Genomic DNA, 17,228 nt, shown 5'->3' with positions numbered 1-17,228 from the left:
CTGATATGATGATTTGCTGCTCAATAAATATTTCTTATTGTTATCAGTTTAAAACAGTTGTGCTGCTTCATATTTTTGTGGAAACTTTTTTTTTTTTTTTTTTGGAGGATTGTTTGATAAATAGAAAGTTCAAAAGAACAGCATTTATTTAACAATGTCAATTCTGGTCCGTTTAATGCATCCTAGCTGAATAAAAGTATGTCATTCTTTCTTCTTACTTTGGCCCATGCATGTTTATGCATTTAATATATACATTGTATCAGTTCATGCATTCCCTGGGAATCATGGCCTTGGCATTGTTAGCAACATGTTGTATTGTTTGAGTGAGTTATTCTGTCCACATTTGTTTATATCTTTGTACTCATACGGTGTTTTTCATCTGGTTTTTTTTACTATATATGTTTTATTCTCCCAAGAAATTTTAGAAGAAACTTCTCCAGAGCGACAAAAGAGCAATAAAGTTTTACTCTTGGTACAGTTTCAAAGCTTCCCCAGCTCTGGAAAGCTCTCATCGGTAAGTCTGACAGTAGAGAATTCAGCTTTGAATTCCTTCCACACACAGATAGACAGAATGTGCTTTCTGCGTGGCCTCTGGAAATGCCTTCACAAATAGACATAACCCATGAGAAATCTCTGTCTCTCTTTCTTTTTGTTCTGTTTTTCACTCTTCTAACCTGCGTGGTGACCTACAGGTGTGCTCCCCGGGCCTCGGACTGACTCGATACCTTCAACTGGGACATCTGTGCGGTGACAACAATACTCCTGTTCCTCCTCCCGCACCCCCTCTCCGTCCTTCTCGTTCTCTGTGTGTTTCTGTCTGGGTGCTGAGAGGCCTCATTGTGAGCTGTTGCTCCCCAGGCGCTCATTCTGCTGCAGGCCGCCGGTCTCAGTCTTCCCCCCACCGATCAGGTTCCCCAGACCCCCCAGTCCCCTGAGCGTCCTGCCGTGGCGGTCACAGCCCAATAATCCTGCCATCTAAAGTGGCTACATGGCGGTCTGTCAGTGGCCAGGCCAGATGGCTGTGTGCAGGCTGAAACGGCCGAGCTCTTTTGTTGACCAAAGGGACTGATAGTGTTTCAGCGGGCCAGATGTTTGACAGTGAGCTGAATGCTTTCTGGAGATAGCACACTTTACATTTGACAGTTTTACTAGTTATTGGGTCCGAAAATGTATTTAACCACAGTATCAAAGAAAGAAATGTTTTAAACAGAAGCATGAAATACGTAGATTAATATTTTTTATGACAAAAATCTGAAAACAAATCCTTTTTTTCTAATTCCAATTATTTCAAGTGTTGATTTTCATTATTCTCATTACTGTAATTTTGCTGTATTGCATTAAATACTGTCAAATATATTTGATTTAAATCAGCATATAGGCAATATGACAACTACTAATTTACCCAATGTCACAATATTATCTTATATATTCCCCTTCTTCCTCCTTTTTAGAGGTAAAATCTGGAAAATCCTGCTAAAAAAAGTTGTACAAATGTGTTTTCGTTCATTTGAATCTTTAATTAGGGGTTGATAAACTCTAAAAACGAAATATTTCATTTAGAACCGCTACCGCCGGATGCCAAACTACAAAGGGCTTCATTATTCTCTAGTTTTTTGAAAACCATCCATGTGACGCCTTAGAGAACCCAGAATCTCATATACTGATCTGAAGAACCTGTCATTTTTTCTAATCTCCAAAGAACGCATGAACTTAATGTGAACCTAATTAAACCCTGAAGAATTTTTATTTTTAAGACTGTGGCTCATTAAAGCTGTCAGGTGTAATAGATCACTAAAAAGGCTAGGAAGTATCTCCCATGTGCTTAGTAGCATGCAGTGTAGGTTTACTAAAGGTTTGCACACCAATGATTTTACTGAACTGTGATCAGTTTTCATGTACAGTACATATTGTTGTTGTTTTTGCAATATCAGTAATAGCATTGCATTGTGTTTTACCCATGATTTTTATTTTGCCTTTCGGTACAGGAAAAGAAAAAGGAAATAAAGCACAAGCCCCTCAGAGATGTGATCCCCATGATCCCAGAACGCGACTGCAAAACCTCACACACGGGCTGGTAGGATGATGCCGATTAACTGTAGGGTGGAGCGGAGCAGAGACGGAGCATCAGACAATTTTCTGCCTCACTGCCCGAGTGAAGCAATACCTTGTGTTGATACACTGACCTGAGCTAACCTCTTTATTAGACAATCCTGATTGAAAACATCTGAATTCAGCCTTAAAGACACGCTTAGAGAGCTCTCGGCCGATGTTGAGATCGGACAAAATCCACTTAAACTGTTTTCCTGAAACATAACTGATAAAATATGCATCGATAAAAGACCTGGTGAAATGCGTATGTCACAAACCAATGTGGTTTAAATAGAAATATAATAGACTGACCGTGTTCATGGGTCACATGAAGGTCTGTCTCATTAAAACAATGTGAGGTGAGGTCACCGAGTGCTGCCATATATATGGACTGAAAGCATAAAAATATCATAATGCACACTTTTGCAGTTTCATAAATCTCATGTTGGCTGGAAAATCACTCTGGTTCTGGTTAATGTTTGAATGCTGTCGGTTGATTCGGTCGCTGACCATCTCTGTGACTTTGATCGGGGTACCTGCTGAGTTTTAGAGCACAAATATGTTCATTCAGAGTTGCAGAGTTGTCTCAAGATGAACTTCAGACTGATGACAGTCTAAGCTGTCACAGGGAGAAACACACACTGAAAGATGGGAATTTGTTTGCACTAAATGTTTCTTGCTCTTTTTCTCTCTTCATATGTCTGCATCATGACTGTGCTAACATTAGCAATAACACAATCCAAACCAAACAAATGTAAGCTACACCAGGCAAGTTGACCCTGAGTCACTGTGGTTTCAGCAGCTATGAATCGTAAAATTTTTGGGTCGTCGCCGTTTTTTTAAGCCCTATGTGGAAAAATGAAAACTCTATGCATGACTGTTTTGTATAAACATAAATGAAAGTTCATGTTGAGGATTGAGGAAAGCCAGACACGCTCTCTGGATATTCACAAGACACACTTCAGATATTGCTGCTCAGCATATTTCATTATAAACTCAAGAATGAGCTCGACTCCGCATGTTTATTTATCTGAATGCGACTTCCTACTGAATGTCACAAAAATGCTAAACTGATATCTTGCTTCATTGATTAAAGGAAGTTTTTTTTTATTATTATTTATTTGCTTTTGCTAACAAATGTTGGTGAATCATGATAAATTGTAATTTACAAGGCTAATTGGTAACACTTTACAATAAGGTTCATTAGTTAACATTAATGTATTAACTAACATGAACTGAGCATGAGCAATAGGCTACATCTTTTTACTGTTAATGTTTGTTTACGTTAGTTAATAAAAATACAGCTGTTCATTGTTTGTTCATGTTAGTTCACTGTGCATTCACTTATGTTAACAAGATTTTAATAAAGTATTAGTAAATGTTGATTAATAATGCTGTGTAAGTGCAGTTAGTTCATGCTAACTAATTTAGTTAACTAATGTTAACTAATGAACCTTATTGTAAAGTGTTAGTGAAATTAACAATTTCATGTTAAGACCATTTTTCAAATGCACTACAAATGCTAATACTTTCTTACAAGAAACGTAATGTTTGTGAGCTCTAAAAATAGAACAGAAAAAAGTGTTAACAGCGATGATGTCAGACATTCTGATTGATGCTTGATTGACACATGTCTCTCTCACCGCATATGATCTATTTACGGTCACACAGATGTTTCACACGTCCACATGGTTTACTAAAACTGATGTCAAAGGAAACGTGAGAGCGAGGGCTCGGATAAACGCCCTAATAACCCACTCAATCACAAAAACGTCAGTCAAAGGGAAACGCTCATACAGTCACTTGAATTTATACCCACGGTGAATTTATATGCAAACACGCCTTTAAAAACGCAGTGGGTTTTAAGAGCACAATGTCTGCTCCATTATCTAGGGAAGAAACCCCCAAATGAAATGCGCCTCGCCCCGACCCGCTAATGCGCTCAAACGTCCCTGCAACATCTACAACGTTGAGCAAAATACAGCTCACGTTACTTTAAATAATTATTTTTATTTTTATTATTAGCCTATTCTGTTTGACTACAGTCTCACACACTAGTTTCATGGCAGCAAATCATCCGGTTGATTTGATTTGCGTCATATAGCCTAATAGTTTATTATAAATAGGCCTACACACTTAGGCAACCAACACTTTTTTTTTTCAACAAAAGCCATATCGTATTATAGAATGCACGTGCAACCAAATAGTGGCCATGTTCATTTCTACGTTCCAAAAACTTAGGAACGATTTACAGGACTTGACGCTTACTTTATTCCTAAGGAGCACATGTGCTCCTAAGTTGAAAATTTTAAGGAGCACATTTAGAAACTTTTACTTAACTCATGGATGCCATTTTATAATTTACCAAATGACATTTCCCCTCTCAGTCCATATTCTTTAATAAATAAATAAAAAGCTTGATAAAAAAAGAAGAAATGTAAATGTTTTGGTGGGGGTGCTGATGACGCGCCCGCCTCTCCTGATATTAATGAGCCATTATCATGCAGGCCGATAACATTGTGTCTCTCTCTGCTTGAGTCCAAGTGTCATGCATACCATTCATTAGCAAAACTAACATTGTCTAAATAGGATTCTTTAAGCATGACAGTCATGCTGGACCTTTCTGTGAGACCTACGAGAGAGAGAGAGAGAAGTGTATTGGATCAACTAGACTTCAATTTAAACACCTCATTATTGATAGCTGCACTTATTCATTTAATGCATTACGTTTATTTTTCCCTGAATGCTACATATATTGAGCATATCTTATGTTGTCCATCACGTTGAATTTGAATATTTGTACAGAGGAGTCGTTTTATGTTTACATTGCCAGAGTGTTTTTTATTATGACTATTTACATTATTATTATTATTATTATTATTATTATTATTATTATTATTTATAATAATATATTTTTTATTATTATAACGTCCATAAGATGGAGCTAAGTTTCTCTTTTTACGGTGTAGGCCTATATGCGCATAAATGACCAGACACTGAGTTGAGAGTTGACAACATTGCCTTAATATGATTGTATTATTATTATTATGTTATTGTTGTTATATATGCAATGATAAAACATGTTATTTTGTGTTAAACTTTCTTGTTCAGTGCCAGGCCCATGCTAAACTTTATTCCTGGTTTGTCAGGAATTTAACCCACGCATTTTCCTCCAGCGAAGTTTTTTACATTAAATTGAAACTAACATCACCTAATTACGTTTGCTTAATTAGTGCTATAAATAAAAGTGGACGCATGGCAACACTGAAGCGGCCCTGGAGCGGCCGGGCTCCTGCTGATCTGCACGTATTGCTCCAGTTTACAGGTTGATTGTATTTGTTAATGAGTTGCTAACAGCATGGTAATGCGCGCGTGATGGATAGCTGTGTGTGTCGCTGGCATTCGGCCTGCGCTATTCCTGGTTCACGAGAGAGAGAGAGAGAGAGAGAGAGAAAACCATTGCATAATAATTATACTGGAAATGCATCATGAAGACTGCTCTTAGTTTATGAGTTTGTGTTTAACATTAAGTCTATACATATGAGGGTTTTGATTGATTTGGCCGTTTATTTACTCTGAGCCTACAAACACAGCCTGATGTTAGTGAGGAATCCCTTATCTCGCGCGAGTTTAACAAAGCTTGCAAGTGCCATGTTTCCATCATTTCTCTCCCCCTTTGCCCGCCCGGGTCTGTTTTTCATTTAAACTTTTACTTCTCCGACCCCAGAGACATAATTATACACATTTTTCTTTCCGAAAGTCAGAGGGACTAGCAAACTGAGCAGAGTCTAATGCGCTGAAAAAACACAATTAAATGCTTGCTTAAAACATTTGGTAAACACATAGACATGCAACTAACTGTATCGTGTGGGTGTTTAGCCAGAAACACAGAGGAACACTTCAAGATGTTTAAATTGTAAACCATTAAATATATTACACAAAAGGATATTCTTAGTGAAAAACTAAAGGCCTATATTAAGAAGACACTAACAAATATTAGTATATATGTGTGTGTGTGTGTGTGTGTGTGTGTGTGTGTGTGTGTGTGTGTGTGTGTGTGTGTGTGTGTGTATGCTGTCAAATCGATTAATCGCAACTAATATAAAAGTTTGGTAACACTTTATTTTACAGTGTCCTTGATACTCACTTATGTTACATGTACATAACACAGTAATAAGAGTAAATTAAGGATAATTACATGCAATTAACCCTAAACCAAAACCTAATCCTACCCAAACCCTATAGTAAGTAGTAAGTACATGTTGTTAATTATTATTACTCAGTACTTAAATATATAATTACACTGTAACAATGACACCTTAAAATAAAGTGTAACCATATATATATATATATATATATATATATATATATATATATATATATATATATATATATATATATATATATATATATGTGTGTGTGTGTGTGTGTGTGTGTGTGCGTCAAAATTCCACAGTCAAGAGGAAAACCAAAAATATGAAATTTCTGTCATTATTTACCCTCCTGTCCTCCAAACTTGTGTTTGTGAATGTGTCTGTCACTCTTTTTCATGTAATGCCAATGAATGGGGACTGAACACTCAAGATTATCATAAAATAACCTATATAGTGGCTTACAAAAGCAGTCAATAAAACGCAAAAGCTTTAATGTCTTAATCATCGCTCTGCTTCTCACATAAAGCTATAATATGGCTTCAAAAGCCTTAAAAATAGCCGAACACATGTTGTTTGCGTTCCGTTTTGAGGCTTGATATCAAGTCACCATTCATTGTGTAGGCTATGCATGCAGACATTCTTCAAACGACCTTTTGCATTCCACAAAAGAACGAACGTCATACAGGTTTGGAGCGACTTGAGGGTGAGCAAATGACGACAGAATTTTTATTTTGAGGGGAACTATTCCTTTAAGTGTGAACCTTCGCTTTTCCTCTGCAGCGAGCCGAGTGAACTGCCAGTCAAAGTGACGTCAGTCTCGTCGGAGTCGCGCTGAGGCGAAGTGCTGGTGCGCGCCCGGAGACCCCCGTTAACTGCGCGCACACGCAGTGTCACCATGAGCAGCAGTATATGGGGTGGATCTTAAATCATAACTGCAAGATGAACATACGGCACATCTTTCTGAGCGCAGCATCATAGCCTTCCCTCGCGATCCTGAAGCCTTCGCGCTGCACGAGACACTCCGGCTCGGCCACACTGCCTGCTGCTGCCCGGCGGGTAGGCGGAGGCTGGAAGGGGGAACACATCTATTTTCTGCTAATAATAATAAGCAACAAAATGAAGCGGAGAAAGATGGTGGTCGCGGCGGGCTTCTGCCTCTCGTTCCTCATGGGCACGCTGATGAATTTATTGTTCATTCCGGGATTCGAGCACCACGGCGAGCGCGTGCATCGCCACCACCAGCACGAGAAACGGCAGCAGCCGCAGCCCGACGCGGACTCTCCTGCCCGGCTTCAAATCGAGGACCTGACACCCTCCGTCGGCCGGCTCCCGGAGCTCCAGCGGCAAATACGCGAGCGATTAGATGAGGTTCTGCGGTACCGCCAGAGACGCGCGCACTGGGTCGGCACCGGAGCGCTCGAGCGCAGGCGGCTCATGGACCTGGAGCAACGCGGAGAGTGGGAATCATACAAAGGAATCGAGAAAAACAATCATTACGATCAGTCTCGAGCTGTATCCATAGCAACAAAATCACACCGGGAGTTTACGCGCGAGTCGGTGCTCGGCTGCGGCAGTATTGATAACGTTACCAATGTCCAGTATCTGGGCTCGGGATACACGAAGGCGGTGTACAAGGCGGCTCTGAACAGCAGCTTCTCCGTCGCGTTGAAATCCGTCGATTTCGGAGGTCACGATATGGAGAATTGTGTGAAGAAATACGCGTCGTCGACAGACTGTTACAAACTCGCATCCTTCAAAATTGTCAAGGAAATGACGCTGATGGAGAGATTGCAGCACCCTAATATTCTCAAGGTAATGTTGATTCTATTTTAAACGAAGCACATTGATGAATTGAGCTAAATTCAAAATTAAATTCATATGTTGCAGGGCAACTTGTAAAACGGTTTCATCATTATAGCACGAGTTTTTAGAGTTTTTAAATTGTAACATTTAAACTGTTTTAATCGATGGATTTTTCAGTGGTTGGACTGGTTGCTAAAAACACATTTTTATTTGACAATTTCTTTTTTTTTTACCATTTAAACTTCAGCTGATTTATTTTTATCCACTTCATATTAGCTACACGGTGTCTGTAGAAACACTAAACCCATAACTAGAAAGGTTTAGAAAAAATATTTATCTTGCCTATATCCCTTTCTGAAATACAGAAAAAAAAGTAATAAAATATGTAATCATTCATAACATAAATATATCACTTTATATGTTTAAGAATGCAAGTATATTTTTAGCCTATGTTTTTTTTTTTTTTTTTTTTTTTTTCACTCAAAGCCTGGTTAACTTCTGGGCTTCATGGCTGGACTGCAGGAAGACAGAAGATAAACGAGGGCTGTTAATTTCAGAGTCTCGTTCTCTTATGTTTACAAGAGCTGATTACGACTTCAACAACTAGACAAGCTCGTGTCAAATAAACGACACAACAGAGCCGCTTCTGATCGCCTTAAACCGGGAACCCGAAACACGCAGACAATGAGCCAATGCCCATTTTCAGTCATTGTTGACTGGGTGATAGTGTAATTACTAAGACACACACCGCGGGCTTGTGTTGATTTTGATACTCCACGCGTAAACATTCACACTTGAGATCTCACACAGTTATTAAACACGCGGGTTTGCATTAGAAAGGCCTTTATGATGGACACTAATCGTCTTTTGCTTTAGAATTTCTTTAACGAGCCCATTCATTACCAAACTTACAATACTGGAGTGCTCATGTTACACATATTATACTTCAACAATTAATAACTATGTAACTAACTAATGATAACAGCGAGCATTAATAAACAATTCAACCTAATTCCTAATAATGTTTGTTAATGTTACCCATGTAAACACATGCTACTATTCATTTAAATCCACAGCAAAAATCAAAGTGATGAGTTCATATTACACTGATTCAGAAATTACTGATGAAGAAATTTGAGTTAAGGTAACACTTTATTTAATAGTGTCCTTGTTAAACGTTACAACCTTAACCCTAAACCAATCCTAATCCTAATCCTAACCCTATAGTAAGTACATGTACCTGCTTAATATTACTCAGTACTTAAATGCATACACTGTAACAAGCACACCTTAAAAGAAAGTGTAACCAAATTTAATTCTGCATATTATGTCTATTATCCAAGATAGTTTTATTTTTTTTTTTTTTTAAGATTGATATTGCTATGTACAGTGGAACAGTTCCCTCACAGTTGAATATGGCCATGGAGAGATGGTTTATGTCATTTCATAAGCAGTAAGCGTTGAGGTGGTGTTATTGAAGGCTTTATCAGAAGCTGTATGTAGATTGGGGCCGTCGGCCTGATTTCATTCTGTGCGCTCACAGCAGGGGACCAACGGTGCAGGACCCCAGTTTATCAACTCACACAAAAGACACAGTCAGCCTTATTATACCGCAAACACATTATGATCACAGACAGCTGCTATATAAATTCATAATTTTTAAATATCTAAAAATGAACAACTTTAAACATTAAACATTTGAGAATGAATTGACAAAGCAAACTTGTAATCTGGTTTTGAAAAGATAGCTCAACAACATTGTTAAAAATATATATACTGTATTTGTGACAGTCTGAGCTGTTGCATTTTTAAAATCCTAAAAATATTGTGCATTGCATTAAGGAATAACATAATATTTTTGTGTGAAACCAAATTAAATGTGGCCACTGCTTGGTCTTCTTATTTTTATTGTATCTTTTGCTTGATTTGAATTAAGCACACTGTACGAATATGGAAACTATTTATTATTTCGATTTATTTAGAAAGGCATATTGAAGCTTATTTTCTGCTATTCTCTTATATATCAAAGAAAGAAATGATCTTAATTTAAAAACATATAAACATATAAACCTTTAAGAATTTTTTTTCTTCAAAACGTGAAGCATTCTCTAATGTAAATTCTCTTATTTATTCATGATCTCTTTATTTGCCCATCTATTTTAAATTAGCTTTGTTAAGCTTGACATAATAACACCTGATTTAGTCATTCATAACACTGACATCAAATAGCCAGTTGACCAGTTTTAAATGCTTTGTGGTTGCACTTTATTTTACAGTACGTGTACTTACAGTGCACTTACCTAGGAAAGTAGTGGTAATATAAACTGGTTAAGGTTAGGTTTAGGGGTTGGTTCAGGGTTAGTACCTAGTTATTACCCAGTTACAGTACATAGCATGCACATGGTGAACAGGACTGTACAATAAAGTGCTTCCTTCTTTGTAGTAGTTCTTTTTTCCATTCAATTTCTAGTCTTTTACAAATATCAAAATGTGTAAAAGTTGAGTTGAATATGGGCGTCAGCTCGTTCTGTAGTGCCACGTCTCACTCTCTGCCAAGAGCTTCAGAGCCGGCGCTTGGCTATGATCAGGCCCTAGTTCTTACAACGTTCGTAAATCAGCAAAACGACATATATAATACCTCTCTCTATAAACCTATAATGATGGAACACATACACAGATATTCCTCACATGTAAGTATTAATAAATAACCCGTGCAGTCGACATCTTCCTCGGTTCTTCGCCCTCGCACCTAACCAATCAGGCCCAGAAGTGTTGCTTTTCATTTGCTTTGGCAGCCGCCACATCAGACAGAAATAAATGTCTGTTATTTTCGAAGTTGCGAGGTCAGAGGTGAGAAGATATGATCAGGATGATTATCAGCAGGTCGGGTTCAGCCAGAGTGCAGAAGAAAGATCTGCTCAGGTCTGAAGGAGCGAGGTCGCACTCCGCTCGGCTTTCCAGTCTTTAACTAGCATGTCTGTCAAGCAGATCCCGTCTTCCTCTTACAAGCGAGGGCAACACCTGCTATATAAACAGTCATGATTGGTGGCGGTGGTGCTGGATCTGTGTGGACAGGGAGAGTGGGCTTATTCATGTACATGTCAGGAAGGGCATTTGCCATGTCAGCACTGACACCAGAGACACCAGAGAGAGAGATGCAAACTAGCTCCGAGTTTGGCCCGCACCCAGCGAAATCCTGCGGGATGTGATGGGACTAGTTAGGACTAAAAGTGAGGAGATGGGGTGGTGGAGGGATGCTGATAAACTGTCATAGAACAGAGGAAGGGATTGACAGGATTTACTAAAGACACGCAGTGAAAATTTAGCGCTGAAAAGGCGTGAACGGTTATTTTTGCGGCTGATCTTATTTCATTTGAATTTGTAGGAGTTTCCCTTTCAGATGCAAAATTTATGGGAGGAGATTAAATGAATAATGCAAGCTGATTTACTAGGTTTGCGCTAGTCAGTTTACTGGTATCTGCACCATTATTTACTGCCCAAAAAAAGCATTTCTTAAACCTTAAACCAACACTAGCTTGCGCTGCTCTTGTGTTGGTCATTATGGAAATGATCCGCTGTGTCTGTGTTCTTTAATGTGTGTGTCGTCGTCAGTAGATCCTGTGCTGAATTTTACACTCACCTCTGCGCTTTTATGGGATTGCGCTCTCACGTTAATTTAGCCCTGTTTAGTAAATCTGGCCTTTTTTTTTGCTGTATCTTTTTTACTTCTTCTTCCACATTTATTTTATTGAATATTTTACAATTCTGAGAAAGACAAAAAAAATCACAACTGCAAGATATAAACTCTTTACATCCCACAATTTCTCAGAATTGTGAGAGATAAACTCACAATTGCAAAAGAAAAGTCAGAATTGTGAGATTAAAAAGTCGCAATTACATAGTCCATGTTATAAATTAAAGTGCCACTATTATGCCATTTTAAAGGTTCCTTATTTTGTTTTTAAAGTCTCCTACAGTAGATTTGGATGCATCAAAAGTCATAAAACACTTTAATTTTTTCATAATATACATTGCACATCACATCATTTCTCGGAGTCTGAAGAAGATTCAGTCTCTCTAAACCCCGCCTTTCTGAGAGCCTGCTCTGCTCTGATTGGTCAGACGGCCCAGTCTGTTGTGATTGGTCGACTGCTTACAGTCCATGTCAGCAACCAAATGCTCATTATCATATCTGATTTCAGCACTTGATGCACAGTGATACGAACAGTAACGATAGCGTTGTTTTTTTTTCGTATCAATTGCTTGAGTCCTCATTCTTTTAAAGTGCAGCGAAGTGGATTCCCAGCGCTGAAAACATGTCAACAACACAAACCAAACTCTTCCAGTCTCAGCTACAACTACAGTGTATGAGGGTCAAAGTAGATGTTGTTCACGGGCAGCCAATGAAGACCATAGGCTGACAGTATGCAAATTTGTTACATTGTTACATAGGTTTGTAACAGGGAGTGAGACTGGAATTACTGACGACTCGTTTCGGCAGTTCAGAATCGATTCTTTCTTTTAGGAGACAATAACTTTATTTGTCGAGCACTTTGATCTTTAAAACTTTGCTGACCTTTGCATTCACAAACAGCACAAAAGCATAATAGTGGCACTTTAAAGGACTAGTTTGCAAAAAATAGTGCAGAAACTGGACAAGGACAAAACTTTTTAGTGCAAATGTTTATGTACGCTATCAAACGAAGTATATTTTGAAAGGCTATGTGTTCGGCTGTACGCATATATACTCTATGCGTAATGTTACAAATAATGTGTTCACATTAAAACTGAAGAATACTTCAGTATAGCTCCAACCAGCCCATATAAATCGTCCTTGTTGGCTATAAGTTATCTGAAGTCATACTCTTACGAGGAAGATTATCAGTACAATGAATAATGGTTTTTGTGTGTTACTTTGACAAAGCTATCATATGACTTCAGATGAATTGGAATATAGAACACGAGCCATACGGACTAATTTTAAGGTGCTTTTTTTGTCCTCTCTGGAGCTTGACAGTAAAATTCAACATCCACTTTCCTTTCGTGGTATAGAGCACCTCCGACATTCTGTCTAACGTTTCATTTTGTGTTTCATGGATGAATAAGTAGTAATACAGAGTTGGAACAACATGAGAGAGAACAAACGATGCCAACATGTTTTTTTTTTTTTTTTACAAAACATTTTATGCGTGAACAATTCCTTTAAGTCCTTCCGAGTGTTTGTATATGGAAAGGCATTTGAAATGGTGTGTCGGGCAATCTGCAGAACAGCTTGGGGGCCTGATTAGGGGGTCTTGCACTGGGATTATGTTTACATTAGCATGTCATTCTGTTAACTCTTCAGATTCTTAGTCAAGTCCCAAAATACACACACACACACACACACACACACACACACACACACACACACACACACACACACACACACACACACACACACTGCAGGGTAATCAGTAACCTGCTAATGTGAGCATGTAACATGTGAATGTGAAAGCTGGGTGTCCTAAACACAGAGGCCCCCAGGGTCATTTTTAAGATGGGAGTGAGACGGAGAGTTTTAGTGCTAGACGCAATTAAACACGGGTTAATACTTTAACCTCTCAGTTTGTCAGGAAGGAGAAGGCGACTGTGCTCCAGTCGACAGCAGGGTCACAGCAATTGTATATCTACGTTTAAAGGGATCCTATTAGGCTTTTTGTTCACCTTTCTTTTGTGTGTAATGTTGCTGTATGATCATGAAACGCTCCGCAAAGTTAAAAAGTCAAAGAGTTGTTCTCTATATCAGTGTCACTGTTTCTGAACTCCCTGAAACGCCTCCATTGTAGCCTTGAGTTTTCTTCCAGGAACAAACACGTCACAGTATTCCTCATTTAAATAATTCCCACCCAAGGCACATGCTAAATAAAGGGGCGGGACCTGGCTGAGTTAGTTAGTAGTGTGTTGAAACTGGCAGTTATGGTAAGGGGCGGGACATTTCCCAAACACGCTCGAAGTTGACCAATCACAACACACTACTCCAGCCGACCAATCAGAGCACGTTGAGCTTGAAGGAGGGGATTCATAGAGACAGGAACTAAACTAAACTAAAAGCGAAGAGAGTAATAATGTAAAATATGTGTTTTTTGAACACATATACTAGTAGACCCCAAAACAAAATCAAGACTTTGATAAAGTACATAATAGGTCCTCTTTATAGTGTATAGCTCACCCAAAAATGAAAACTTTGCCATTATTTTCTCACTCTCATGTCGTTCCAAATCTGTATGCTGTCATTTTTCCAAGGAATACATTGATTTTGTGATAGTTTTTGGGGGAACAGAAGAAATAAATGTCACAAATGAGATTTAAACTTTTTCTTTTTTTTTTGAACAAAATGATTGGATGGACATGTTTATCCGATTGTGTTTTTAAGGAGTTAGTGTCGGTGGAACAATTTGGGAGTGCTGTGTTAATGACTGTCCTGAGAAAGGAGGATTGTGGGAGGAAGGGAGTCGAGGATGGGGATGAATTCCTCTGGAAGAGCTCAGAAACGCTCTGTCCTCCTCATTCTACATGGCCTCGCTCTCTGTTTATTTTACTGGGCAGGAACAGGTTGATGAGGAAACCAACTTGTCTCTTCCCATCGTGTGATCGCTTCACTAAAAAGATCCATGTGATTTTCAGAGCGCAGATTCACAGATTCAGAAAATAAATACAATGTGTAAACAGTTCAAGCTGAATAAATTTCATTGCACTTCTGTCATTGTGTTAGTTTATTGGAATTTAGATTAGAGGTGTTAGTCATTTGGACCTTGAAAGATCCCAAACTCATCAGCATTAACAACTGCTGAATCACGTCAAACACCAGGCACAGAACCAGGCATCTGAGGGAGAACTTCTGAAGCCTTTGAAAACTCTGGCAGTAAGATTTAACAATTTCACATTTTTCTGTTCAGACCTTAATAAGTCTCAAATCTGTTTAATGTTCACTGATCAATTTTAGAGGCAAGGGAAAATGACTCAGAACTTTTTCCAGCGGCGTTACTTCAGAAACTTTGATTAAAACAATGTGGTAAAAGTCATTCCCTGAACCGTTTATTCACTTTAGCTTTCGCTCTCAGAAACCCTGCACACACACACACACACACAGGTTTGAACCTGATCCCAGCTCTAACTCAGCACGCGGGCCGTACGCTCAGTGTCAAGCCCCTGTTACTGAGCAGCTCTTGTTCCCGTGGACAGTCCTGTCCTCACTGACCGTAGACGTTGGCTTCCACTGCCCACCACTATTTCATCTCTGGGCAAACATGGCCGTCTCCGTGGCCATTTTGATTTGCTGCCAGGGTGTCCTCATGAAACGATCGCGGTAGGGTTGCGAGTGAACCCGTGTTCGTTTGTTAATGGCACCTAACCTAACAAAAAGGCCTTTGAGAATATGCATATCTGCACACGTGGCACCAGTGAGGAGAAGAGCTGACAAAGATGCTAGTTAGTGTCATGGAATGAAAATTCACCCTATTTATTTTCTAAATACATGTTATTGATTTTAATGTGGATATACCCCCCCACACCCCCCCGTGCTGGACTTCTCCAATCCTTTAGTGCACTTAAACCCAACCCTGTCTTACAGCCGACTGCAAGCTCTACATTCTTCCTTATTCAATAATCAGTTTCACTCGGATGTACATCACTATACAGAACAAAAGATCTGTTGATTGATACTTTCGTTTCATTGCGTCTTTTTAGCATTTTAAGGGACCATTCACTCAGAACATATTTTTGCATTCCACAGCTTTTCCATTGTTGTTCTGTCTAAACATGTGCTAGACAGACGTGCACACTTTAGTTTAGGGTCCAATTTTCACTATTAACTAGTTGCTTATAAGCATGCATATTACTAGGATATTGATTGTTTATTAGTATTTATAAAGCACATATTAATGCCTTATTCTGCATGACCATATTCTTCATCCTTTAATCCTACTCAATACCTAAACTTAACAACTACCTTAGTAACTATTAATAAGCAATAATTAGAAGTTTTTTGAGGCAAAGGTCATAGTTAATAGTTGTAATAGTGAGAGTTAGAAACTAAAGTGTGACCCAAATTTCTTTATACGAATTTTCCTTCCTTTTTTTCATGCTTTTGAGTGTAAGACAAACCATTTTTATTTTTATTTTCAAACAAAATGCCTTTTTTAATTTCTGAATTACACTTTTTGTGCATTTAATTATGGACATTTTTCATTTTAGACTATGTTAGATTAGAACTGAAATATATTTATAAAACAGATTCTAATTGTATGATATTGCACACCTGTAACTGCACAATCTGTAAAAATAATCAGAACTCAATTTCTACATTTAAATAGCCTAAAGTTAATGACCACTCAGTTGTCTATTTAAAGTAAGTTCTGTTGTGGTACTGTTGCTGTTGTGTTGTGGTTATGGTACAGTCATAGTATCAGATGGTAATGTGATATACCATAGTACTGAATGATTACTTCAAAGCCATGGTACGTTTTCATGAGAAAATAAAGTGGAGAACTAGACCGTGAAAGATCTAGCTAATTTCTGTTGGCCACTTTACTTCACCCCTCCTATAATGATTCCGCTTACTCACTCTTTCCTGAAAATTAAGTAAAATCTTCTTTTTTTGTACAGCCTAAACTGACTGCAAAACAGACAAATAAATACTAACTTCACCGAGCTCTTTTATGTTTCTCACATGCACAGGAATTAAACCGCTCTGGAATTCAGTCCGTTCTCGAGAGCAAACTCCGTGCAACGGGACGTAAAATTTCAGACCAAAAACTAGTTGAAATGAGACAAATATTTCTGGAGCCCTTGGTGACTTTAGCATCTGGTGCATAGAAACTCTGGACAGATACAAAGTCTTCGTAGTAAATGAACCGAACGGGCAAGTTGACCTTTGAGCTCGTGTCAGGCGAAACGGCACCGTGTGGCTAGACGGACCACAGCGTTCCTCACTCTGCAGCTCTGCTTTATTCCCAGCCGGCAGCCGTAGAGTCTGAGCACAAACGCTCACATTCGAGATGAATCATGCTGATAATAGTCATTAGAGTGCGTTTAATCTCAGATAGGGCTCGCTCTACAAGCCTGTCTGCACACAGATCTTAGATCAGATTGGTCCTGTTCCTGCTTCATATCACAGACTGAACTTGTTCAAGATCCTCCCTCAGG

At 38.7% G+C, this 17,228-nt stretch overlaps 1 protein-coding gene across 1 annotated transcript in view; it reads left to right on the top strand.

The window, feature by feature from the left end:
• Positions 1-7,055: 7,055 nt before the first annotated feature.
• The window catches only part of pkdcca (protein kinase domain containing, cytoplasmic a), a 32,892-nt gene continuing 22,719 nt past the window's right edge, over positions 7,056-17,228 (top strand). Inside the window, exon 1 of the mRNA XM_081351700.1 lies at positions 7,056-8,054. Within this exon, the coding sequence (XP_081207826.1) occupies positions 7,359-8,054 (696 nt within the window). The 5' untranslated portion in view covers positions 7,056-7,358. The remainder of the gene's footprint in view (positions 8,055-17,228) is intronic.

Source organism: Scardinius erythrophthalmus (genome assembly GCF_964197995.2).
Source record: "Scardinius erythrophthalmus genome assembly, chromosome: 21".
Lineage (NCBI taxonomy): Eukaryota > Metazoa > Chordata > Actinopteri > Cypriniformes > Leuciscidae > Scardinius > Scardinius erythrophthalmus.
This window is presented reverse-complemented; position numbering and strand designations above follow the sequence as displayed.